A 24,703-nucleotide genomic window follows, 5' to 3' on the forward strand; every position below is an offset into this window, starting at 1 on the left:
AAAAAATTTGATTCTTATACTTAATTTTAAATTTAATTATTTATATTTAAACTTTAAACTTGAATTGATAAATATATATAAAGATAAAATAATAATTTTTAATTAAAATATTAAATATAAAAATTCTATTAGAGTCACGAGCTATTTAAATCGAATATTATGATACTTAAACTCAGTTTATTTAATAAATCAAATTATTCGAATTTAAACTCAATTTTATAATGATTTAATCAAATTTAAATAACTTATTAATTTTGACATATCATTTACGTCCTTAAATGTGATAAAAAATCTATTTTTAGTTGAGATTATAGAGATATTAGGTTATCACTTCATAAGCTAAAAATACTCAATTCAATTATTTTATTTTATTTTAATAGCTTCGTCCGGTATGATATTATGAACCGATCAATTACTCCATTTTTTTTTTCAATATTTTGAAAGGAGGACTTGAACTCACTCCTTGAAAGAAAGCGTACAAATGCTCCGAGTTTGTTACTCACTTGGAATTTCACGCAAGAATATTTCCAAGCCAAAAGAGCAATGGGAATTGAGCAACAGCAACTAAAAGTAAAAGAAAATGGCACTTGCTTGAATGCTTTTCAGACCTTCTCACATCCGCAATCAAAATTCTCTTCATGATCTTCACAAGCAACATTGCCATGAAGAAACTTTCCCACAATGTAACAACATAGTAACTGCAACTCCAAACAATCCTGGAAAGTAGAGTAACTGTAACTGCAGCAAATGTGTAGCCACCATAAGCAACTATGTCAAGGAATGGTATGTCTCCATCTCCAAGCGTATGCAGCGTCGCTTCAAGTAGAAGGACTTGGAATAACCAGCAAAGCACTCCATTTGTAGCTCGCACACCTAGAGCTTCAGGACTAAATCTGCAAAACAAGGAAGTTTTTATTGGAAGTTTTAGTCACCAACTGATTTGCCTTCCAAAACAGCCTAAATGTGAACTAACATTTGTGGGCAGCATTTGTGTAAAATTTGCCAAATGATGAAATGAAATAAGAAGATTAAAAAGGAAGTTGGACTTGCTTTCCGTTGATGCCTAAAAAGAAGCCTGCTAGAACGACATATGTGCTAAATGCCATCAATGGAATGTACAGGTCAGGTGCATTTATATCAAGAATAGGAGGCTTGTAAGAGAATTCAACCCCTACTGTTTCTGTTGCTCTTATCCAGTGTCCCTGGACGAATAGGAAAATTTGGGTTACACTTTCATATTGATTTTGGAAGCTAAGTATTTACTACTGCATATATGCCTTGTGCAGGAATGGAAACAGAATTAACTTCAATTTGTTCATCACATACTGATCATTCACTTGGAAGTAATACTGGGGATTAGAGAAGTATCTGTTCATCTGCAATATGTTTCACATGTTAAAATCTTGCAATAAATTAAATGCAAGACTAAGAATCATCTACTTAGAAGTTAGAACTTCTTCAACTTATATTGCGTTGCATATAGGCTGAGCCTGATCCCAAAAGCCTCTCCCTGTAGGCATCCAATTCGTTTTTGAGCAAATCTGTTCCAGCTCCATATAGAGCATCATCAAAAGAATTCATTTGCGCTTTTGCTACAGCAGGTTGAACACAAACTTGCGCACATCTTCCCGAATTACATAATGATTTTATATATACTATAGCTGATGGATAGTAGGTCACTAGTTTTTATCATCAACCAAACAACTGGAATTTAGCAGTTCTGATTCAGCTTACCAATCTAGATTTTCCAAAAAGGAAATATTCCACTGTGGTTATTGCTGTAACTAGAGTTAACCATGTCAGGAAGAGGGTACATGAAATAAAAACAAAAACCATTTTTTTCAGGGTTCATTAGAAACAGGAAAATAGTAGGCAAAGACACGAATATATACACAGAAAGACGAAAGCCATGCTTACACTCGACCAGAAAACAGAAGAAAGTTGTCCTAAAGCCAAAGGCAGGATTTGCTCTTCTAAGACTTGACATTGCATCAAACTTCAAAAAAATAGCTTAAACTTTGTAATGAAACTGTCAAAGAAATGTTCAAAATGAATTGAAACAGCTTCTTTCCATTGACAAGAATGCCGAGGTCGGATCTTGCATTCATGAGAGTGAACTATAGCTGTCAAATGAACTCTAAAATGTAACATGCATTGGCTAGTTAATTACTTAATAAATTTCTTTAATTATTCATATATTTCGGCCACAGAATAAAGAAACTCACTTACCTTCTCCCTTTGTGTTGAAATTTGCCATGGAAACCTCCGAATTTGACCAACCTCACCCTTTCCTCAGAATAAAAAATTTTAATCCAAATTCTCTCTTCTTGCTGCCCGATTTGTTTTGAAATGATGATGTGGCGTTCTGATGGGTCCGATCCCCAATGTTGCAGTGATATAGTCCTTCCAAAAACTGTTTTTCCTGTATTTAGCCACTGAAAACAGTATCCAAATATCTAATTCGGCCATGATGGACTTTTGTTGCCAAAGATGCAAGTTTATTACTTATTACTTATTATTAGGAATGTAAATAATGTATTAGTACTCGTAAGTTACTCGAGTGTGATTCGAAAAAAATTCGAATTCAGTTCAATTATCATCGAATCGAACTAGAACTCGAATTCAAATAGCTCGACTTATCGATCGAGTCGAATTCGAATATTCTTATATCCGACTCGAATAGCTCGCGAGCCTAATCAAATTTTTATATTTAAATATATTTTTATTATTTTAATTAATAAAATATTTCGAGTCTAAATCTGAATTCGAGTTCGAGCATAAATAATCGAACTCTTATTGAATATACGAATCGAACTTATTTTTACATATTAATCGAGCTTAATCGAACGAATTCGAGTAGCTCGAATTCAATCACGAATCGAACTTAAGTTTAAAAAATAAAATTCGATCGAACTCAAATAGAATATTAAAACTCAAATTATGAATCTAGCTCAAGTTCAAATTTTTTATTATTCAATTTGATTCGACTCGATTAGACGCCTACTTATTGTCACACATGCTGATAGCTTAAAGTAGATGAAGGCAATGCCACTGTTGGGTCGTAATCTGTGAGATATTGCCATAAACTTCTACGAAGGTCCCTAACTCCTGCTTCCAAAAATCCCATTTCCCAATGTCGTAGCACTAACCCACAAACGTACAGGGCTAGAGATCCAGTTTCAATGGCCCTGGTTCCTTTGGGCCGTCATATCTCTTTAACAGCTATGAATCTCTTCGTACCAGCCCAAGAATGCACGGTTACAACTTCAACCGTTTCCGACATAACCCGATATCGAGTTATTATTATAGAAGAAATGATAATAGTTTGCATGAGATTTAATTCAATTTTTTTAGATATTATATAATATTATAAAATTTTAAAATTTAATTTAAATTCGAATTTATATGATTTAAATTAAATTAAATTAAATTATTTTTATTTGATTTGTTTATTGATTTTAAAATTTTTATTTTTATATATATTTTTTAATATAAATTTATTTATTTTATTTTATAAAAATTTAAAATATATATAAACTAAAATATATAATTTGATTTAATTTTTTTATTTTTTATCTTCTGATCTTAATATAAAATATATAAATTTAATATTTATATTTAATTCAAATCAAATAAAAAAATTATTCGCACCTGTATAAAAATTTACGATTTTAAATTAATTTTCAAATTTTTTAATTTTTTCCCTCGCCCGACTCTTTCCCTCTGAGTATTACCGTATTATCCAATTCGTTATCAGCACACTCAAGAGGAAAACATAACTTGGCGCTTTCCGACCGAAAGGTCGAAACGATAAGCCTAGCATGGAGGACAAAGAAGGGAGCGTGAAAACAAACACAGAGTCCGAACTTATCCCCAATTGGGCTGATTTAACCCACGAGTGCCTCGTCAACATCCTTTCTTGACTTGTTTTGATTATCGATGGACAGGCCTTATGCTTGTCTGCAAGCCATGGCGCATCGTCTGCAAGGATCCGTCTCTCCGTTGCATATTATCTGAATTCTACCATTTTCATCAGTTCCTAACCTTCCAGCCATAAGGTAGAATGGTACAAGGATTCTTGCTTAAAGCCTCCTTATGATACATTATCATTACCATGTCCAAATTAGAGATCCATTAGCTTTGTTTTGACTTGTCATTGAGATCCAGTAAGTTTTCAACCCAAATAGACCAGACATCCCAACAATCTTAATTTTGTCCTAAACCACAAATTTCCATTTTTTGTCATTTCATGTGTAATACCCCAGCCCAAATAATAATTGGGCTAGACTAATACTAAAGCCCATCAGTTTATTAAGACATTATTTAGTAAAAGAAAAATAGCTGAAGTATTAGATGAAAGAAAACCTAACTATCGTAAAACAAAAAGAAAATAGAGTTCTTCTTCCTCCTCTTTATTAGGGTTAGAGAATATGAAAAATTAAGTTGGAGATTCACAATCAGATGCTACAATCAAGTTAATCCCTTAAAAGTGAGTACATGCCCTCTTTTTATTTAAAAAGAAATATCAAGTTGATTGCTATTATTTGGAGTTGAAGTTTTGAGAGCAAAACCAAGAAAAATCATGAAATCTTTCATTAATCTTCATGATCTATTTGGGTAAATTAGTAGGCTTTGTTTATTTCATGTTTTTAAGATTTATTGATGATTATTGAATGAAGTTTGAAGGCTAAAAGTATGGATTTGAGTTTTTAAAGATTGAAGGAGAAATTCTATTTTTTTATGAGATGTTGTGATCTGTAATAATGAATTAAAATAGAATTTTGTATTAATGGTTAGATTATTGCTGTGATTATTATATATCATTGGAAAACATGTTGAATCTAGTTTCTAATGAAATAAACGAAAGTCAAATCTGAGTTTTCTTTGAAGAGTTGTCTAATTTTAACTTAAGGATATGTAGGCTGTAAGACAACAGCATCAGGGTTGAATTACGAAATTCTTTTTAATTCGTGTACAAGGATTTATAGATTAAACCATATATGTTTGGAAAGCTTATTGAGTCTACTTTCCAATGAAACAAGCGGAATTGAATTTGGAGTTTCCTGTGAATAAATATATAATTTTTATTAGAAAGTATACAGGCTGTTTGGCAGCAGTATATGACGTGGATTTCAAAAATTGTTATAATTAATTTACAAGGAATTACGATGTGTGCCATATATGGTTAGAAAGCTTATCAAGTCTAGTTTCTAACGCATTAAATAGATTATAATTCCAATTTGGATATATTGAGATATGATTGTTTTAATGAAAAGAGGTCAGGCTGTCAGTATTAATTAATTAAGTTAACCATTTTTGTAACTTAGTTTATTTTTGTATAAATGGTCTCAAAAAGGGTTGATTATATTCTGATCTATTGAAATGATCTTGGATAGGTCATTAATTATTTTGGGGGAAAAACTAAGTGGTGGAATCGAATGAAAGTAAGTAGAATCTCACACACTTTGCTTATTTTTGAATCTATGTATATATATATATATATGTTTTTAAATGAAAGAATGTTTTGTTTCTTTATTTTCGATATATGAAAATAGGATCAAGCATCTGATTATTTTGTATTTTTGCTATGTAAATGATGGATCACGCTTATGAATGAAATGAGAAAATGATTTATGTTTAAAGAATGATTTTATGATGGCTACGTTTTTACATCCCTGAAAAGTAAGATCATCGACACCAGAACTTAGTTCTACGACCCTGGCTAACGGGTAACAGTAGTTAGCGTAAGCCCTGGTTAACGGGTTATAATAGTTAGCAATGATCATGAGAATAAAATTGTTGATACGGTCAATGTCACGGGTTATAGCAGTGACCATAGCTAACGATAAATGAATGATAATGATGATTTATGATGATTTTAATGATTGATCCATAATTTGGTTTGATTATGATATTTGAATGATAGCATATTTTACAATGATTTATAAAGTGACTTAGTTTGACATTGATTTATGAATTTATGAAATATTTGACAAAACGATGATCTTGAAATGTTTTGATATTACGATTTGATGAATATTTTGAATGATCTATATGATGTGTAAGAAAATAATGCTTGATCTGGTAAGATGTGTAAGCCTATACTTACTGAGCTGTAGTTTGCTTATTCCCTTTTTACTTTTTCTTTACAGATGACTAAGTGATAAGTTTGGTTAGTCTTGTGTGAAGTTAGAAGATAAAATGAAAAAAATTACTTAGTCGTCGGAGAATATGTTGGCCAATAAAATCTTAAGAGATAGTGTTGTATTTTATATGATTTATATTTGGATATAAAAAGATGTATCATCAGTTGGATTAAAGATATAAATTTTACTTGATAGATTATTTTATTGAAGAATTTTAAAATATTTAAGAAAGAAGGCTTCGTATTACTTTGAGATTTTCTTCAAAATAATATGATCGTGTTACATCTTGATATCGGGGCGTGACATCATGTCTTAAAGACAATGACCCACATATTTGAAACAAAAAAGCTTGGAACTGAAACAGAAACCTCATCACCCAAATTAACAAGCAATATATAAGTTAAAGTACAGTACATCATCAGATAATTAAGCAACTATATATAAATTTCTAAGATTTAGCCAATTAAGACCATGGAAACAAGTATGCAAAACAAGAGTCGAATGGTTCTTCAAGCTATCAAAAGAAGAACATGGTAACGAGCAACCCTACTATTACATATCTAAACAGTAGTGCTGAGAGGAGAGAAGAGGATTTTAGCATTAAAGAGTTTGCTCCATTCTTTTTGGAACGAGATCGAAGATGACCTCCACCGGTATAAGTTCCCTTCGCTATCTTGTTTTGATCATCAATAGCTAATTTCTTTTGTTTTCCAACGTAAAGTGCTTCATGTAAACCCTTGAACGATGTTCTTTGACTCTTAAATACATCTGCACATATATTCATCAACATTAATTCATTCACATTATATACATTTTAATCTAATAAAAAAAAACTTACTTCTGAGTTGTTTTTCCTTCATCAATGGCTTGAGATCATGACCTGCGGCTTCCGCTGAGGAGCATAGGAGAGCATTGCAACAAATGACGAAGAAGAAGGTTATGAGCCATTCAACAACTCTTCTCATCTTCATTTTAGAACTAAATCTTTGGCTTTCTGGATTGGATTTAGCCCTCTGAATTAATGTTACTTTACCTTCCGTTATGTACTGATTATTTATTTATGAAGAAAGAAAGATTATTCTTAACAGTGTTCTATTCATTTGAAAGACCTGTAAGAATGATTTTTATTACATTATCGCACTGTTTTAGAATCTAATCTAAAAAAGATATGATGCAGACATACAGTACAAATTTCATTTTATCTGCCAACCAAATGAAGCATAAAAGTTTTAGAATCTAATCTAAAAAAGATATGATGCTGACATTCTGTAAAAATTGCTTTTTATCCACTAACCAAATGAAGCATAAATTAGAGCTAAAAATTTGGATGAAGTTTGTAGATGAAATTTGTAAAATATTTTATTAAATATAATAAATTAAAATTAAGATAAAAAATCAAAATCGATAAATTAAAAAATATTATTACATAAATTAAGTGTATAAAATTTTAAAAAAAAAAGAAATTTTGATATATATTTTTACGTAAACAAATTTAATAAAAATATTAAAAAAGTTTTACCGTTGAATAAAAATTAATAAAATTTGAATTATAAATAATATTTTAAATAATTTTTTTATATATTATTGATATTCATATTTAATTTTATTTTTTAATTTCTCAAATTTGACCTTTAAATTTTATCTTAAATCTGATACCTCAAGCAACTTTGAAATTCTCAACTACTTGTTAAAATCAAAAGGAATCCCAAGGCAATTAACGAGACATTAAAAAGCCATTGTCGGGCTATAAGTCTTCATTTTCCTCTCTCTTTTAGTTCTTATTTTTCATCAAAAATGGCTAAACAGAAAGGATATATGCCTAATTGGGCGGCGGACTTGAGTCATGTCCTATAAAATGAGCATTTGTTGAATGCCAGTGGGAAAAGTAAAAGAATAAAGGAGGCTACTTTTTTTTTATCCACGTCGAGGAATTAGAATCCACTTTTATGGGGATTGTTTATTCAATATTTACTCCTTTTTTCCTAAATTAACGATCAAAGCGAATCCGGTGCCTATGGAATTTCTTTGTTCTTGGTCTTATTATTCTTACTAGAAAATATTAGTATTATTCTATTCTCTGTAGGCTTTCCATCACATATATAACATCTTACTAAATTTTTTAAAAATATTTGGAACTTTAAAGTAGATTTGGCAATAATAAAAATATATATATTTTATTTTTACATGTAAAAATGAATTGTAACATGTAATTTTCGTGTAAATGATATAAATACATAAATTTTAATATTTTACAATATATAAATACATTAATTATCAAGTTTACTTTAAAGATTAAACTTAAATTATTGAAATTAAAAATTCAACATACTATTAACAAATCATATCATTATCGATAATTAATTTTTTACATTAATAGTTAATCAATTTTGTACCAATCATTAAATAACCCAAAGCATGGAGATCAGAGCCAGCCCATTCATTTTCTCCATTCTACTAGCCAATACTTTTTAATTTTGAGAATTTTCAGAATTCATAGTGGGAAAAAGAAAAAAGACAACGATAAGCACATTCTTGATTTTTTGTTGCAGTAAAAGTAAAGGAAATCATGAAAAGAACATAGAGGAACATGGTTATTATTATTATTTTTTTTTTATAATTCCAGGAAAGGAAAATTGGAATTTGAAACCTCTTCTTTAGAAAGTGAGATGTGATGGTGCACTACTTCTCAGTTAATTTCTGACTTCTCTTGTTTGATCCATCAATAGCTGGATATGCATGACCACACTGATGAGATGCGAGTTGGAAGTCCACTAAATTTTCTTTTTAATTTATAATTGATTAAAATTCAAAAATTTTAATTTTGGAATCAAACTTTAATATTATTAAATTATTGGTTCATTGATGAGTTTTGTTAAACCTAAATTGATTGATTAACAGTCAAAACTTGATTAATATAATTATATTTTTAAATCATTCAAACAGTTACATCATCTGACTTTAAAGAAATGACTTATTCATTATAAAAAATATTTATTTAAAATCTTACGAACATTCAATCAAGATAATCACTTCAGAACTTATCATCACATTTGAGATTATTAATACAATTAGCAATTATCTATCTCAGTTATTAAAATATTATTAATTGTTAACTATTTCAGTTAAATCACCTACTTTCTTTTTATCTCAGACATAAAATAATTGAAAGATCGGATAAATAATGCAACCAGAACTACAAGAGGGAGAACCCTAGGATACATCCTAAGCTTCCCTCCATTGAAGCTGCACGAACTTTACCACTCTCATTTTTCTCCCTCCTTCGTTACTTACCTTACCTCTAATAATGTACTGATTTGAATATCAAAACGTGTCATGAAATAAAAACTCCGATGTCCCTTGACTATGTTCATTAGCTACAAATCATAATTGTCTTTCTCTCAATCATACCTCATTCCGTTTCAGTTAAGATGTGCAAAAATACCATCAATAAATCTTACTATTTTTTTTTATTAATGAGCTAGTAAGAATATTTTTAAGGTTACTGTACCAAAGTTGGCTAGAAAATGACACTTATGCAAATTGACTGATTGGGCGGCCTAAGCCAGGAATTAACTTAGCAATCTTTGGTTATTTTAGAGTTAGTGGCAGAATAGTTATCTGATCAGCAAAGAATGGACCATCTTCATAAAACTTTAAACGTGCTAACTCGTTATCTGTTGAGGGCCGGTATAAATGATCCATTACTTTTTCCAAGAATGCAAGCCTAAGTGAGTGAAGTGACATATCCGATCATGTTCAAATTCCCATGCGCAATAAAAACCTTCGTATCATTGGATAGCAGACCCATGACTTGCATCAGATTACAACACAAAAGCAAACCAATATGCAATTTTTTTTTATTGCTTTATCATAAGTCATGCTTTACTTTATATTTTAAGACAATGGACAAGGCTGCAGTGTCGAATAAACAAAGGAGAGACTGCTTTTTGGATGTAGATGTGCGTTACCTTCTGGTTTATCACTTTTGAAACCAAAGGCAGCATGTGAGACTCTTCAAAAGAAAGCAACATCCAATATCTTTGATCTATTCAAATAAGCACTTGGGAGTTCTAGAATAATTTAAGCACTTTTAGCAGCCATAAGCTGCCAAAACCTGCTGTGTCCTACCAGCATAATACTCGTGATCTGAGCACCAAGTAATGGAAAATCACTAATGTAACAGGTTATAATGATTAGAATCGTATATATTATCAGGAAGAAAAATTTTTCAAAATTGGCACTCGTGAAAGTAATGGCTTGATGATTTGAAGTTAATCTATCCGCCACAGCCCCACAACCACCCATTTAAAAAAAGGTCAAACCAGAGAGATCAGCAACAATATGTCAACTGCAATCCTCAGGCATGCTACTGAGAAGTATAAATAAGGTTGCCAGGGACAAGTTTTCATGACAAGAAAACAAATCAAAACACATGTATGTAGTGAAACCAAAGCTATAACAAAATGAAGTCAATAATGTTGCCAACGTTGCTATTGTATTGCATAATTTTTCATGTAATTGGTGTCTTCGGAGATGTTGGGACGGCCAGTTCGTATGATCCTCCATATTTGCGTAAGTATAGAAACACTACCCTTAATTTTCATCTTAATATGCCACTCAGTACTTACTGCTGTTGGCCAAAAGCACATTGATTATGATGTTAACCAGGAAGATGAAAACAATAAGTATATATAGATATATATGGTACCTTAGGCTTCCTTTTTTCCTTACTGTTATATGAATTAATCCGTGTCTTACTTGATGAAGCAACAAAATGCGGTGGCTACGACGAAGATCAATTCCCTCCGGGAGGGCTATTTGCTGCGGTGAGTGATGGGTTATGGGATAATGGAGCATCGTGTGGTCGGAAGTACAGGATAAGGTGCATCAGTGGCCCAAAGAGGCCATGCAAGGTTAGATCCATAGTTGTGCAGGTTGTTGATCTTTGCTCGCAGGATCCTTGCCCGACCACATTGCAGTTGTCAAACGATGCCTTCAATGCCATCTCAAAGATTGATGCCAAAGTTAATGTTGAATATGCACAGTAATGAACTAATTACTCTTCATATTTGTTACTTAATTATACTCTCATCAAGCATCAAAGTAACACATGACAAATGCTTTTTTTCTTGTTTGGTTTGCAGGATCTGAAGGAATTGCGTGCATATTTTGAAGTTAAGCTATCTTAGGATTCCGTGCAGCTATTAACACAAAAAAGTTGAAAGTTATTATTCTGTACTATTACTCGAATAACGTGAAATATCATGTCTTGTCGCTACCGTATTGCAGAGCCATTGCTGGGATAAATATGAAGAATATCATCATCCCATATAAATAAGCTATTAACTGTTAAGGATTAAATAGAAAAAGAAACTATTAAATCAGTTCCAACTCCCAAGTTCGAAACAAAGTTGTGTTATCAAGAACAAGAGCAGGACATTAGCATTTTCAAGCCGATAATTTCAAGAAAACTATCTAGCCAGATTAATCCAAACCCTTCAAAAGAACACCAGAAAGAGATGAAATCTGAGCCCTCTGCATGGAATTCTGTTTAACTATATGTCACCTCTGGTAACATAAGAAATGCTATTAATTTTATGAGATAATTTCAGTAATTCTCTTGACGAGAATTAATAAATGAATTGAAGTGCAACAAGACAATACAATACAATGTCGAAACAGGCATCAAGTACTACAAGTATAAACCTATTGCTTATGAGGATACTTGGTGTTGCACATTGCTTACACTATAATTTCCAAAATTTTGGAGCTCCCTCTGGAAGTAAGGATGAAGGAATCGAACTCCTTCAAGGTATAAAGGTGTCTGCATTTCAATTAAGCGAGATACCTACAAATATGGATTTATATCCATTATAATTCTGCTAAGGTAGTAAGTATCTTCTCTGTTCTCTTTTATGCTTCCGCAAAAAAGGAGGGAGGAGGGAGAAAAGAGAGAGAGCATGAAAAATAGGGATATAAATTTGAGAGAGACAAGCATAAGGCCACTTACGGCTCGGCGGAAGGCAAACATCTCTTCTTGACCAGATAGCATGGATGTTATACCAGCTGGTGCACCTCCTGAACTCACACTTCCTTCTGCCAAAACATTTCGGCGAAGTTTTGCACCTTCTGTCTCTGTTTCGAACTGGAAACTGGAAACAAAAAGGTTAAAATGTTCAACTAGTTGCACAGATCTGATCTTTCAGACCAGATCATCAGATACCCAACAACGAAAATTTTTATTCGTTTTCATGAATGCTTGATATACATACAAAAATCACAATTGTAAGATTATAAGTGCATGTTTCAAATATGCTACTCATTTATTGAACTCAGCTCTTTGGACGAGCTAATGCTTTCTTTCAGGATTAAGCAGTAACTCTGTGCATTCAACAAGGCTGTGTTGGGATTTCCTGGCAAAACTTGAAATAACGGCACATACTAAATGGAAACTGACAAGACTAAATTAGATTCAAATGTCAAAACCTCTTCTTTTCTTTCATTTTTTTTTATCTATGTCCTTCAAGAATGATCACGGAAAACAAATACAATGCTTACCTTTCCAGATCAAAAAGTGTACCCTCTTCAGTTCCTTGAAATAAGTCATCAATAGAAGTAGCTGCTGAACAAAATAAGCGGCAATGATGGTTGTATAGCTCATCGATGAGGGTAATAAACCTACGTGCCTGAAACAAGGAAACACAGCACATACGCTAGGATAAAGCATTGCAGCATGTAAAGCTATAAGTAATTCTATTCCCTTTTCCTCTAACAATTATTTGCTATTCCAATAGAAATGGTACCTTGTCACAGATTCGCATACTCATAACTGGAATATCAGAGATGAAGACAGTATGATGGTTTTTTGCAACAGCAATATAATCTGCAGCACCTACCTGCATAAAATTGAAAGTAAGGAAGTGGCAGAAAGAACCAATTATAAAGAAGTTAAGGTTTTATAGATGTTTATGTTGCCAAATTTATAAAAACTTGAAACCTTATATTGTTGATACAAGAAGAGGGACATAAGCTATTCAGAGCTAAAAGCCTAAAACAACTCAGGCAAATAGCTTGGAAAGCATTGTTTATCCACTTGTTGGGTAAGGTTTCCACTAACAGGAATTGTGATGAAAAGACACCTCCCTTTTGTTCAACCAAGCATATTTTGTGTCTCATTTTCTAGGGAACCTCTTTTGGCTGCTTTCCAATGCTGTGGAGCTTAGACCACATATATTTTTCCATCTTTGTGATATACACAGATAAATCTCACTAGTACAGTTATTCTTGTCATATTCTCACCTAAATTTTATTTTTCTTATCTCTTCCTTTTCTTTTACATATCATGTTCTACAATGCTCAGCATTGTGTTGTCAGATTAGTCAACAGTGAATAAGTTGAAAAAGTGATACACGATTAACAAGTCTTTCAAGAAGATTTTAGAGCACATTTCCAGAAAAATCAATTGAATTAATTAACAAATTATGGATAGAAATATACGTCTCTGATTAAAAAAAATTTGCTGCTATTTCCCCTAGAAAAGAAGAGAGAAAAACAGGAAGAATAAGTATAATACCGGCCGACCACATAGATGCTCAAATGTAAATCGTGCTACTCCATTACAGCTCTCAGGAACCTCCAATGTCCTGAAGTAAAGCAAAATACAAAGGTTAAAAATGGATAGATCTAACAAACCAGTGCCCTTAGATTAACAAGTACCTTCCAAACATCACTGGAACAGTATTGCATGTGACTTTTCCCCCAACCTCGTTTATAACCTGACACCATATTTTCTCGAATTCCTTTAAAGCAGTGCCATCTAGAGGCCAAAAATAATGAACCTGCATGTACAAATTCTGGTTTCAACCACCGAATATATTTTATGGTTTTCTTAAAGTAGGAAAAGAGAATGATCATCTATAATTAGGGATAAGGAAGAAAAACATTGTCTATGTCAAGGAAAGAAAGGAAAAAACATATCAGTATCCACATAGAGAAGCATGAAATGTCACCTTATCTATAGACCTCTGTGCTATTAGTCGGCGATAATCAATCTCACTTCCAATCAAAATTATCTCACAGTGCTCTTCCAACTTGTCTACAAAGTTTAGGAAGATCTCTCGCTGCATACCATCCTGCATGAGCAAAATATAAAGAGAAAAAAGGAAGTAGAGAAAAGCCTCATCAATTGTTAACCGGGAATAACTGAATTCATACACCACAATTGATTGGAAGGAATTGAAGTTTCTGAAAACACCTGATTTAAATCCTTTGGTGCTCGATTACTGGTGGCAACAAGAACAGTTCCAGTAGTAAGTAATCTGCTTAGAATTCCAGATAAGGCCACAATAGCAAATACATCAACAGTCTGTAATAGAAAGCAAGACAGTTCAAGTCATAACATGAGTTGCTCATTCAGAAAACTGTTTCTTTACTCAAGCAGCATTCTATAGCATATGGTGAAGAACAGTCATTAATGCTCCATTAGAACAGGAATTTAGAGTCATTGCTGTAAGCAATAAGAAAATAGCCATCGTTTTATTTTCCCACTGTGGGAAACTATGAGATTATAGCTATAAAGTTTGGGAACAGGAATTCCTATTCTCTAGTCAGATACCATAACTGTCAATTTCTTCTCTTTTTCTATTGAATAATTTAAAAAGAAACTGTCAAACTGTGATCACCAAGGATTTAACTAATGATCATGCCAACCAGCATCAAAACTTCTCAATTTTTTCTTTGAATGTCAATGCAACACACTACCTGTATCTCATCAAAGCAAAGAATGCTAGCTCCTCTTTCGCCTGCTTGCCTGTCAACAAGAAATTTATCTGCTACAGCAGGAAGAATGTTTTTCATCTGAACCTCTTGTTTATATCTTTCTTCAGCTGCTAACCACTCCTTCGCTTTCATATCAAAGGGAAGATTCATAATCCAAGAAGATACACTTGATTGCAAAGACTTTTCCTCAACTTGATTTCTCCACAACTTATGCATAGCTTCATTTATTTTAAGCATCGCCTGCCAATGTTTAAAGCAATTGCAACTTCCATGTTTTTTTAAAGAAAAAGAGTAAAAACTACTCACAATTATCCCCTATTAACACATGTTTATATTGAGAATCTAGTGACCATAACAACTTATGACATAACACATTGCACAAGAAGAGCCTATTCTTTGGGCAGAGAGGATTGGGATAATTAGAAAGATAGGTAATACTAATGCTCCCTTTTTTGGCCACACTGAGATAACTTTCTTTTATAAACGTAGGATTATCACAGATTCAGTCATGAGAAGACTCGAGAAATAAGAAAAACACAAGGCTAGGGTCACCTCTAAGAGCATACCTCATGAAAATGGAACCTTTGTCTATGCTTAACTATTCCATCGGTAGCACTATAAAACATATCCATAAGCATTGTCTTCCCTACAGAAAATGATCTTAAGTTAATAAATTTGTTCCATCAGTCTGTTCACTCTGGAAGAATTATGGAAAGGATATACAGGGGATGAAACCCAATAATATGAGAAACCAAATTTCCAATTTTTGCTGGTTTGGTTATTGGTTCACAAAACCTCACATTTATTTTTTTGATGAAATTTGGTAACATACCAATTCCAACGTTCCCGTATATGTATAGTCCTTTTGGGGCTGAAGGAGCAGTAGGACGACGACCAACAAGTGAATCCAACTTCTTCTCACGATTGAGGTATGAAACCCACTTACCCACTCCAGGTTCTATATCTTCAGATTTTCTCCTGACTCAAATGAAACTTCATTTATATCAAAAGAACCAAAAAGTGAACAGATTTTAATTTCCATCCAAATGATTCAAATGTAGTTTTTGAAAAAAAAAAAAGGAACTAGCATGCCTCACCGGAATACCCATCTTTCTAACAGTCTACTCCTGCGCTTACTAACTGATGTCCAAAGGTCCCCGCACTGCTTGAGCTCAGCTTCTTCCGTCAAAAGCCTCCGGTGCTCATTCTCCCTGTGTTTCTCCCACTCAGCTAGCTTAATCTACAATAGCAAAGTTCAAAATCCAGATTATACAAACAAAATGTTGTGATCATTGAATCAAAAACAAAGAGATATGTTACATTACAAAATTAGAGTTCAAAATATACATGATATTCCACCATATCTTTTTCATACTGTTCCAACCTCCCAATCAAATTTTCCAAAGCCAAAGCAACCTTTTCTTGGAAAGGATCATGCTGCAGCCTCCCTTGCTCCACCAAGTTGCGGTAATGCAATAGAAGCCCTAAAAAACCAAGGAACCAACACCTTATACTAAGCATTAAATGAAGGTTAATTAAGCATTAGGTGGCTTTGTTTATCCAGACCTATAAAGATAAACGTTTCTGATGTAAGAGCCAAAAATCAAAACTTCCCCACAAGTTCCAACCTTTTCATGAAAAAGGAAACCAAAGAAGGTTAAACCCTTTTTTACATGTTTTTACCATCTCATTTTCCCAGGAAACAAACAAACTAGACGATCATATTGATTCCCAACAAAGGCGCTATTCACTTCAAAATCCTAACTTTGTAGCTATGTTAACAGAAAGATTCAATTTTGGGAAATACCCAGTTCAAGTTATTATTAACCAGATATAGCACGAAATAGATAATAACATAAATATAAAAATAAAAATAAAATCAAGCATAAGAACCTGGAGGTTTTGGGGAAGAAACTTCCTTTGAATATGGACGGATTGCATTGATGAGATACTTATTTGAAACCCTTCGTGGAACAAACCTGTGATTCAGTGAAGAAATTGAATAAAAATTTCTCATTTTTCCCTTTTTTTTTTTTTTCCTGATCGTTGTTCTTGCATTTCCAATTGGTAGGAAGATGAGAGAAAATTCTCTTTCTATGGTTGAACAGAGAGGGAAGAACGGGAAAAGTGACGTGGCAGTGGATCTGCTGGCCACGTGGGATCAAAGCAATACTGACGTGGACTGATAGATCACTGTTGGATTATTTCTTTTTTATTTCAAATTATTGAATCAAAAAGGAACTCTGACCTTTCCTCTTATATTATTATTATTATTATTAGTTTTTGAAAGAATAAGAAAGATACTAATTTGTTTTGCAATTGAAAACCTAACAATTGTACTTGTTACTTCCTAAACTAAAGATTGAATTTTGATGAACTTGCAAAAACTAGCAATGAATTTGCTTCCAACGTCTGTCTCTACATGCAATCTTTAACCCCAAAAAGCAAGCTTTCAATCCTACTCCGTACAATCACAACATCAGCCCCCGCCACCGCCACCGCCACCACCAGCAGCTACCAAAGAGCTGCGGCGGAACGCGGCTTCCTCACTCTCCTCCAATCTTGCAACAGCTTGTCAAACCTCCTTCAAATCCAAACCCAAATTCTCAAATTGGGTTTTGAAAACAACCCTTTAATTCTCACCAAATTTGCATCCAAATCCTCTAAACTCAACTCCATTAACTTCTCTCATTGCTTCCTCTTTTCACCCTACTCAAACACCCCTCTTTACGATGCTTTCCTTTTTAATACTATCATCAAAGCTTATGCTCAAAGTGGGAGTTTAAAGGCCAAAGCTTTATGGGTTTTCAATTTCATGCTTGAATGTAAAGTTTTGCCTAATAATTTCACGTACCCGTTTGTTTTAAAGGCATGTGCTGGCACTGGGGCTTGAATTTAGGCATGTCCGTACATGGGTCGCTGTTAAAATTTGGTTTTGATGGGAATAATCATGTTTTAAACACATTGGTCCACATGTATTGTACTTGCAAAGGAGGGATTGAGTTTGGTCGGAAAGCGTTTGATGAGATGACGAAGAAAGACCCTGTTCCATGGAGCGCTATGATTGGTGGGTATGTTCGTTTGGGGTGGTCAAAGGATGCTGTTGACTTGATTAGACAGATGCAGATGGAAGGGGTTTGCCTACACTGATGAGTAGGGAAGATAAAAAAATTCGTATTCGACGGTTTCGGTTCGACCCGATTTTTTAGAATCGATTTTATTTTTTTTAAAATTGGGGTCGGATCGAGTAGCATGAAGATAAAATCGGGATCAGATCGAGATCGAATTTTAGATAAATTCGACCCTATTCGACTCGATATATATATAAAAATAATTTTTTTAATTAATTTTTTAATTATATATATATTTATATAATGATATTTTTAAATATTTATATTTAAAAAATAATATTTTATTAATTTCGGGTCGGATCGGTTCGGATACGATTTATATAATGTCGGATCGGATTCGGGTATAAAAAAAATAAAAAAATTTCGGGTAGAGTCAGATTCGGATTTTTTAAGCATTAAGTCGGGTCGGATTCGGTGCGAGCAAAACCCGCCCCGAACCCGACCCGATGCCAACCCTACTGATGAGATCACAATGGTCACTGTTTTGTGTGCTTGTACTGATTTAGGTGCACTTGAACTTGGGAGGTGGGTTGAGTCTCTTATTGAGAAGCAAAGAGTGAATAAATCTGTGGAGCTTAATAGTGCGCTTCTTGATATGTTTGCAAAGTGTGTTGATGTTGATAAAGCTTTGAAATTTTTAGGACCATGCGTGAGAGAAGCATTGTTTCTTGAACTTCTGTCATTGTTGGTTTAGCAATGCATGGCCGTGGATTGCAGGCTGTTTCTTTGTTTCATGGGATAATAAGAGATGCAGTGGCGCCAGATGTTTTCTTTATTGGATTGCTCTCTGCTTGTAGTCATTCTGGATCAGTTGAGAAAGGAAAGGACTATTTTGATTTGATGAGGAAGGAGTTTGGTATTTTGCCCAAAATTGAGCATTATGGATGCATGACAGATACGTCATGTAAGGCTGGACTTGTTAGAGAGGCAGTGGAGTTTGTTCAAAAAATGCCTATTGAGCCAAAGTCCATTGTTTGGTGAACCCTGATAAATGCTTGCAGTACACATGGTGAACTCAAGCTCCGAGAGATCATTGCCTGACAACTAATTGAAAATAAGCCTATGCGTGTGGCCAATTTTGTCCTACTTTCCAATATATTATGCAAAGTGAACTTAAAATCTTTATCCAAACCTGCCCTCTCTCTTACCACTTGAGCCAAACTTTGGTGACTTGTTAACCGCTATTTGTCGCTAGCATGGTCAGTGCTGTAGGTGACATAAGTTCAGACTTTTCCAAACCAGCAGAGACACTGCAATCATGTTTGAAATCACACGCAACTCGGCATCTCCTAGATTGCCAACTCTTTTATTCTCTTTGGGGAAAAAGAATCCCATGCATCCTGTTCAAACAAATACTAGGAGTTCCTTGGAGTCCTCTTCCTTTAAATGTGTTGTCGTATTTGATTGACCATGATTCTCCACTAGTAACGGAGTGGAAAATGAACCAACCGAAGGACATGTTTAATTCGGAATATGACATATAGCATAACTAGTTTCTGCACTGGGTAAATTCGTTCTCATATTCACCAGCAACAAAGCTAATGCGTCACCGACAACCCTGAGCACTCGGCAAGTGCAGCACCAAGTCGGGAACTGGAAAAATTATTTAGTTTGGGATCAATTCTGATCTAAGAAGCCCACTTTAACTGCCCAAATCTAAGATCTAACCGCTAGTGCCCAACTTCAGGGAAAGAAGGAAGAACCTTTTGAGTATCTAATGCCCTTTTTTGCCTTTTTGAATCTAAGATTGTATTTCCTCCATGACCAGCATTTGCTGATGTGAGTACACAAGCTTTATTGTTGTGAGGAGAGAAATACAATAGATTATCCTGGCAACCACATCACCATATACTGTGGCAAATACTATAATAGATCCCCAAAAGATAAAAGGGGAAAAAACCTTGGACTGAACTGCTTTAACAGATATCTGTTCCAAAATTTTCAACACAATAGATTTCAACTTCAAAATGATTTAAGAAAAAGATAATATAGAGGCAGTAAGGGCAAAGACTATAACACCCATCATCATAATTTCTATGTCAAGACCTTTTGTTGCCTTTTAACTGCTTTAACTGCTTTAACACCAAGTTGACGATAGCATCTAAAATTCCAATATCCAATGAAACCATGTTTGATTTTTCATTCCTTGACATTTGAAACTGTCAACTGAAATCTTCTGTGAATAACCTAACTTAAATTCTTCACACAAGGATCAAATTCTAAGAACTGTGAAACCAAACATACCATAAGCCATAAGGTATACAAGTAGCAAATCATTCAAAGTAGAACTGGCTAAGTGATAAAAAATGAATCATATACATTCATCTTTAGCTAGACCCAACACAGTTTAGCACAACTAGATCAACAAAGCTGTTGACCTGGCCTTTTCTCTTTTTTGGCACAAGAGGTACTATATTAGAAACTAAGCAATTGCAATATTGATTTGAGCATTTCACATCTTTGGATTGATTTCAAGGTAATCTAGTTGTTATAGTAGAACCAAGCTGACCCTCGCTAGCATGTAGGAATCAGTAGTCAAGCTCCTATCGGGATACACTTGAAATCCATAAATCTATTGTCAAATTAACAACCTCAGCATCAATCAAACTTCTATCGCACCTCTAGGTCCGATGGATATCATACTTTTAAAACATTGGTACAAATGACTTAGGCACGTAATAATACTAATGTACACAAAAACTAACAAAATTTTCACCTACTCCCTCATTTGTGCTTCAGAATCATTACATAACTAACTCTCACCAGACTTCAGTTCTACCTCCTAAAGTTCAAAAAAGGAAAAACAAATTAGAAAGAGAGCCTGCAATCAGACTCAAAGCATCATATGAATCCAGCGGTAAGACAAATATGCCAAAATCACATTGCCATATGCAAAATAAAGAAACCAGATGATAGGAAAGAAACACATGAATAAATAAGCATTAAAACTCCATGAATGGAAGGAGTACCTATAGAAACATTTGTCAACATCCCAAAAAGAAGAGACAAAAATAAAATATAAAACAACAAACAAAATACAGGGCATTTGAGATTCTTCTTCCTCTACTAACATACACTAATCGTTGCAATAAGCAACAAATGTGAATCCCAACCTCCTGATATTACTAAAAAGAGACCATAATAACTAGCTTATGGAACGGAGACCTAAAACAACATACCAAAACCCAAATGCAGCCAAAAGAGCCAAAGACATCTGATCCCATCATTTCCTTTTGCCTTTAAATGTTAACCCTTTTGATCATCATCCAAACCTGTCTCCCTTGAGCCCTTTTTGCAACCTCTCTTTCCAAATTTCATATCCTAAAAGAAACAGCCGATCTGATCTAATTCTGGGATTCACTCCTCTTGCCAGTTCCCTCACCTTCCCTCTCCTCCAACAACCTCCCGGATTCCTCATCAGCCTGTGCGGCCTTCTTCTGTGCTTCTTTTGCCTTCAAAGCCTGTAACTTGGAATGATTATAGTAAGCAACACCCAAAAACGCCAGCGCATACCCAAACAAGTTGATGGGTGTCACGGTATCTTTAATAACAGACCAAGAGAAGGCAATCAACAACCAGTCCTTGACAATCCCGGCTACATTCATGGTCAAAGCAGATGTCTTTCCAACAAGTAAGAAGACAGCTAGATTCAGAGCAAAAGCACAGAAAGAATTGGTCCCAAAAATGACGAAATCGAAATGGAAACTTGATGTCTCTTTCAAAACTGGGAACTCCACAAAAATCCATGGCACCAACAAGAAAACAAAACAGCATGGCGCAACATAATACAGAGAGGTAATTGGATTCAAGGTGATCCCTTTAGAAGTAAGCAAGATTTGGATCATAACCAACCTGGTAGCCTCAAAAGCAACGGCTCCCAACTGCAACATCACTCCCCAGGTATCAAATCTAGCTTCCCCATAAGCAGCTATGGCGACCCCGAAAGAGATCGACAACATGTTGACCATTGTATCAGTCTTAAAGCCCTCCTTTTTAAAAAGAACCCCAATGGAATAAACAGCTACAGGCATCAGGGCTTTAAGCATCTGAATAAAGGAAACAGACAAGTAAATGTAAGCGGAATTGGAGAGCCAGAGGCTGAGAGAGTAAAGAGCACCGATTGGGACAACGGAAGACAGATAAAGCTCTCGAGACATGGAAACAGGTTCGACAACTTTGAAGACTTTGATGAGGAGGATAGCAAGAGTGGAACAAAAGGACATGTGGATCATGGTTAGAGAGATAGGGAAAGGCCAATTGTACATCTTCTTGTCTAGGATATACTTGTTGTAGACGATGACGGTGAAGCTGAGGAAGATCCAGATTGCAACATAGGTGTAAGAGAGAAGGACCTTCTTGATGACGCTGTTGCTCAAAGACCCACCTTTGCCCATTGTTTCTTTTGGTTTTGGGGAGATACCCCCGATGAGGAAGAGGAGGAGATGAAGGGGAAGAAGGGGTCAGAGCAGATTTAGGAGGAGGAGTTGCTGTGACCTTGTATACGTGGGCGAATAAGTGAAAAAAGATTTGGTTTTTAAGGTGGGAAAGGAAAGATGGCAGCTTTGGCTGCTTTTTTTTTTTTTTTTTGGAATGGGCCTCTTCTTGGGCTATTCCTACATTTTCTTTTTTTTTTTTTTTAATATATTTTACATAGATATAAATAGATCTTTTTATTTTTAAAAAAATAAAAAAATCATTTAAAGGTACTATTTTTTATAATATCTTATTAATTTATTAAGTCACATATTTTCGATATTATAGTAATTAACTTATTAAGTTAAATCTATCTATTTTAATATAATTAACTTACTAAATTAAAATTTTAACCTTCCATTTTAGTTTTTATTCACTATTTTCAATTAAGAGTTACTTAACTTTTACCTAAATCTTACTTTACTTGAAAATGTAATAATATAAATTCAAATAAATTTAGTTTTATATGGATGTAACTAAATCTTTTATTTTAAAAAAATAATTTAAAGTTACTATTTTTTACAATATTTTATTGACTTATTAAGTTAAAATCTTTCGATGCTAATATGATTAGCTTATTAAGTTAAGATTTTAACCTTACATTTTAATTTTTATTTAATATTTTCAATTAATAATTACTTAATTTTTACCTAAATTTTGCTTTACTTGAAAATATAATAATATCAATTCAAATAAATTTAGTTTTATAAGAATGAGAATTAAAAAATTATAAAAACCAGTATTATTTATAGGTAATGTTTTTTACAATACATTATTAATTTATGAAATTAAATCTCTCAGGTTTAAAATGATTAAATTTTAATCTTTCATTTTAATTTTAATTAATTATTTTCAGTTAAGAAACCTAAATCTTACCTTATTTGAAAACATAGTAATACGGATCTAGAGAAGTAATAATTAAATTTTATATTCCATAAATAGATAAAATTTTTAAAAATAAAAAAAATAAAAATAGTACTTTTATTTGAATATGTAATATGGATATTAAAACTTTTATCTTATTTCCCAACAAATGAATTTAAAAAAAAAAATTCCCTAATTTATGAAATTAAAACCCGGACCGCGCGTCCAATGAGATTCGTCACATGGGGGCTACATACGGTTACGCTGCGCCTTGTTCACGGTCTTCGCCACGTGACGGTGGCGTGTCATCATCACTCATCATTTTGCTTTGCTTACTTTCCGCCTCTTTTTACTTCCAAGAAAGACACGCATTTTTTTTTTATTATTTTTTTTATTTTCCTAACTATTAATTGAGTGTGATTTTCCACATGGGATGCAGCAATTGTGTCCAAATCAATTACCAAGAGGCAGATCACGAGCAATGTGAGAGCATTTTCAGATTTTAAAAAAATAAAAAAGAAGAGAGACTTTTCCTTTGAGTAACCAACAATTCATGTTCACAAACTTGACTCTTAAGAATAAATATCTAATTTCTATGTAAAGAGATTGAAACCATGAAGAAAAAAAAAAAGGAAAAGATAATAAGAATGAAATATATAGTCCACCGCTAGCAAATTTTGTAAAATATTAAAATTTTAATTTGTAATAATTAAAAATTATTAATAAAAGTTAAAAGTACATATTATCATTGCGTTATATTCTTTATATTTCATTTTTTTTATATCCCAAAAATTATGTTTTATTTTTTTAAATATCTAAAAATAATATTTTTATATTTTAAAATTATTTTTACTTTTTTTTTTCACTTTTTGACATTAAAAATTATAAAACTTTAATTTTAAAATTTTTAATATTAAATATATTAAAATCAAAATTTTTTCTTAAACTTTGTAAAAATCAATATATGAACTTAAAAGGCAAAGCATGCTACTAATATTTTATTGGATTAAAAGTTATGCCATTGGTTTTATTTTGTGAAACCAATGGCATAACTGCTTATTAGAAGTTAGGATTAGGAAGAAATATTATTGCCTTTTAATTAAAAAATATTTTTGGCTAACATTAATCATTCTTTATGTGTCTTAAAATTATGACCCTCCAATTTAACTTTAAAATATTGTGAAAATTTATTATAATATGTATAGATGAAGTATTTTTTTAAATAAAATTATAAAAATTTTGAATTAAATTAAATATAATTTTCAAATTGAATGCGAATTTAAAAAGACTAAAGAAAAATGTAAACTAAAG

The 24,703-nt window shown here is 33.0% G+C and overlaps 5 protein-coding genes and 1 pseudogene across 8 annotated transcripts; 2 read left to right on the forward strand and 4 right to left on the reverse strand.

The window, feature by feature from the left end:
* Positions 1-511: 511 nt before the first annotated feature.
* Positions 512-1,581, reverse strand: LOC111300905 (uncharacterized). Its single transcript, XM_089748090.1, has 4 exons — positions 1,464-1,581; positions 1,267-1,325; positions 1,051-1,202; positions 512-893 (listed from the first exon to the last, which is right to left on the reverse strand). The coding sequence occupies exons 1-4, from the start codon at positions 1,579-1,581 to the stop codon at positions 512-514; spliced, it is 711 nt and encodes a 236-aa protein (XP_089604216.1).
* A 4,937-nt stretch (positions 1,582-6,518) lies between these two features.
* On the reverse strand, positions 6,519-7,230 carry LOC111300434 (uncharacterized). Its single transcript, XM_022896064.2, has 2 exons — positions 6,985-7,230; positions 6,519-6,914 (listed from the first exon to the last, which is right to left on the reverse strand). The coding sequence occupies exons 1-2, from the start codon at positions 7,115-7,117 to the stop codon at positions 6,664-6,666; spliced, it is 384 nt and encodes a 127-aa protein (XP_022751799.1). The 5' UTR covers positions 7,118-7,230; the 3' UTR covers positions 6,519-6,663.
* A 3,296-nt stretch (positions 7,231-10,526) lies between these two features.
* LOC111300435 (EG45-like domain containing protein) lies at positions 10,527-11,428 on the forward strand. Its single transcript, XM_022896065.2, has 3 exons — positions 10,527-10,718; positions 10,914-11,190; positions 11,291-11,428. The coding sequence occupies exons 1-3, from the start codon at positions 10,610-10,612 to the stop codon at positions 11,295-11,297; spliced, it is 393 nt and encodes a 130-aa protein (XP_022751800.2). The 5' UTR covers positions 10,527-10,609; the 3' UTR covers positions 11,298-11,428.
* A 263-nt stretch (positions 11,429-11,691) lies between these two features.
* LOC111299373 (AFG1-like ATPase family protein) lies at positions 11,692-17,695 on the reverse strand. 4 transcript variants are annotated; one of them, XM_089747388.1, is made up of 15 exons: positions 16,818-16,895; positions 16,491-16,552; positions 16,272-16,408; positions 16,022-16,164; positions 15,757-15,902; positions 15,491-15,570; positions 14,907-15,164; positions 14,401-14,511; positions 14,156-14,278; positions 13,863-13,984; positions 13,720-13,789; positions 12,950-13,042; positions 12,705-12,832; positions 12,157-12,298; positions 11,692-11,994 (listed from the first exon to the last, which is right to left on the reverse strand). In XM_089747388.1, exons 3-15 carry the CDS (start codon positions 16,284-16,286, stop codon positions 11,860-11,862), a joined length of 1,566 nt encoding a protein of 521 aa, XP_089603514.1. In that variant the 5' UTR covers positions 16,287-16,408; positions 16,491-16,552; positions 16,818-16,895; the 3' UTR covers positions 11,692-11,859. The 4 variants fall into 4 exon arrangements, with proteins under 4 accessions (XP_089603514.1, XP_022750274.2, XP_022750272.2 ...); XM_022894539.2 differs by lacking the exon at positions 16,491-16,552 and having other exon boundaries at positions 16,818-17,695; XM_089747387.1 differs by lacking the exon at positions 16,491-16,552 and having other exon boundaries at positions 11,753-12,025; positions 16,818-17,695.
* LOC111299374 (pentatricopeptide repeat-containing protein At5g56310-like) lies at positions 17,347-19,351 on the forward strand (annotated as a pseudogene).
* A 1,617-nt stretch (positions 19,352-20,968) lies between these two features.
* On the reverse strand, positions 20,969-22,585 carry LOC111299375 (putative sugar phosphate/phosphate translocator At5g25400). The gene has a single exon (XM_022894540.2). It carries the CDS (start codon positions 22,447-22,449, stop codon positions 21,400-21,402), a length of 1,050 nt encoding a protein of 349 aa, XP_022750275.1. The 5' UTR covers positions 22,450-22,585; the 3' UTR covers positions 20,969-21,399.
* Between the last annotated feature and the right edge of the window lie 2,118 nt (positions 22,586-24,703).

This window comes from Durio zibethinus, chromosome 18 (genome assembly GCF_047325235.1).
Source record: "Durio zibethinus cultivar Kanyao isolate XHJ-2024 chromosome 18, ASM4732523v1, whole genome shotgun sequence".
NCBI lineage: Eukaryota > Viridiplantae > Streptophyta > Magnoliopsida > Malvales > Malvaceae > Durio > Durio zibethinus.

Excerpts from the sequence above, each read along its gene's own strand:
- LOC111300905 (XM_089748090.1), bottom strand. The coding sequence starts at position 1,581 with ATGAATTCTTTTGATGATGCTCTATATGGAGCTGGAACAGATTTGCTC. Across the intron at positions 1,203-1,266 it reads CTGCACAAGGCATATATGCA|GGACACTGGATAAGAGCAAC; the intron begins GTAGTAAATACT and ends CTATTCGTCCAG. Across the intron at positions 894-1,050 it reads TTTTTAGGCATCAACGGAAA|ATTTAGTCCTGAAGCTCTAG; the intron begins GCAAGTCCAACT and ends CTTGTTTTGCAG.
- LOC111300434 (XM_022896064.2), bottom strand. The coding sequence starts at position 7,117 with ATGAAGATGAGAAGAGTTGTTGAATGGCTCATAACCTTCTTCTTCGTC. Across the intron at positions 6,915-6,984 it reads GAAGGAAAAACAACTCAGAA|ATGTATTTAAGAGTCAAAGA; the intron begins GTAAGTTTTTTT and ends ATATATGTGCAG.
- LOC111300435 (XM_022896065.2), top strand. The coding sequence starts at position 10,610 with ATGAAGTCAATAATGTTGCCAACGTTGCTATTGTATTGCATAATTTTT. Across the intron at positions 10,719-10,913 it reads GTATGATCCTCCATATTTGC|CAACAAAATGCGGTGGCTAC; the intron begins GTAAGTATAGAA and ends TACTTGATGAAG.
- LOC111299373 (XM_022894539.2), bottom strand. The coding sequence starts at position 16,941 with ATGAGAAATTTTTATTCAATTTCTTCACTGAATCACAGGTTTGTTCCA. Across the intron at positions 16,409-16,817 it reads TTCTTCCCCAAAACCTCCAG|GGCTTCTATTGCATTACCGC; the intron begins GTTCTTATGCTT and ends TTGGTTTTTTAG. Across the intron at positions 15,571-15,756 it reads ATACGGGAACGTTGGAATTG|GGAAGACAATGCTTATGGAT; the intron begins GTATGTTACCAA and ends CATTTTCTGTAG.
- LOC111299375 (XM_022894540.2), bottom strand. The coding sequence starts at position 22,449 with ATGGGCAAAGGTGGGTCTTTGAGCAACAGCGTCATCAAGAAGGTCCTT.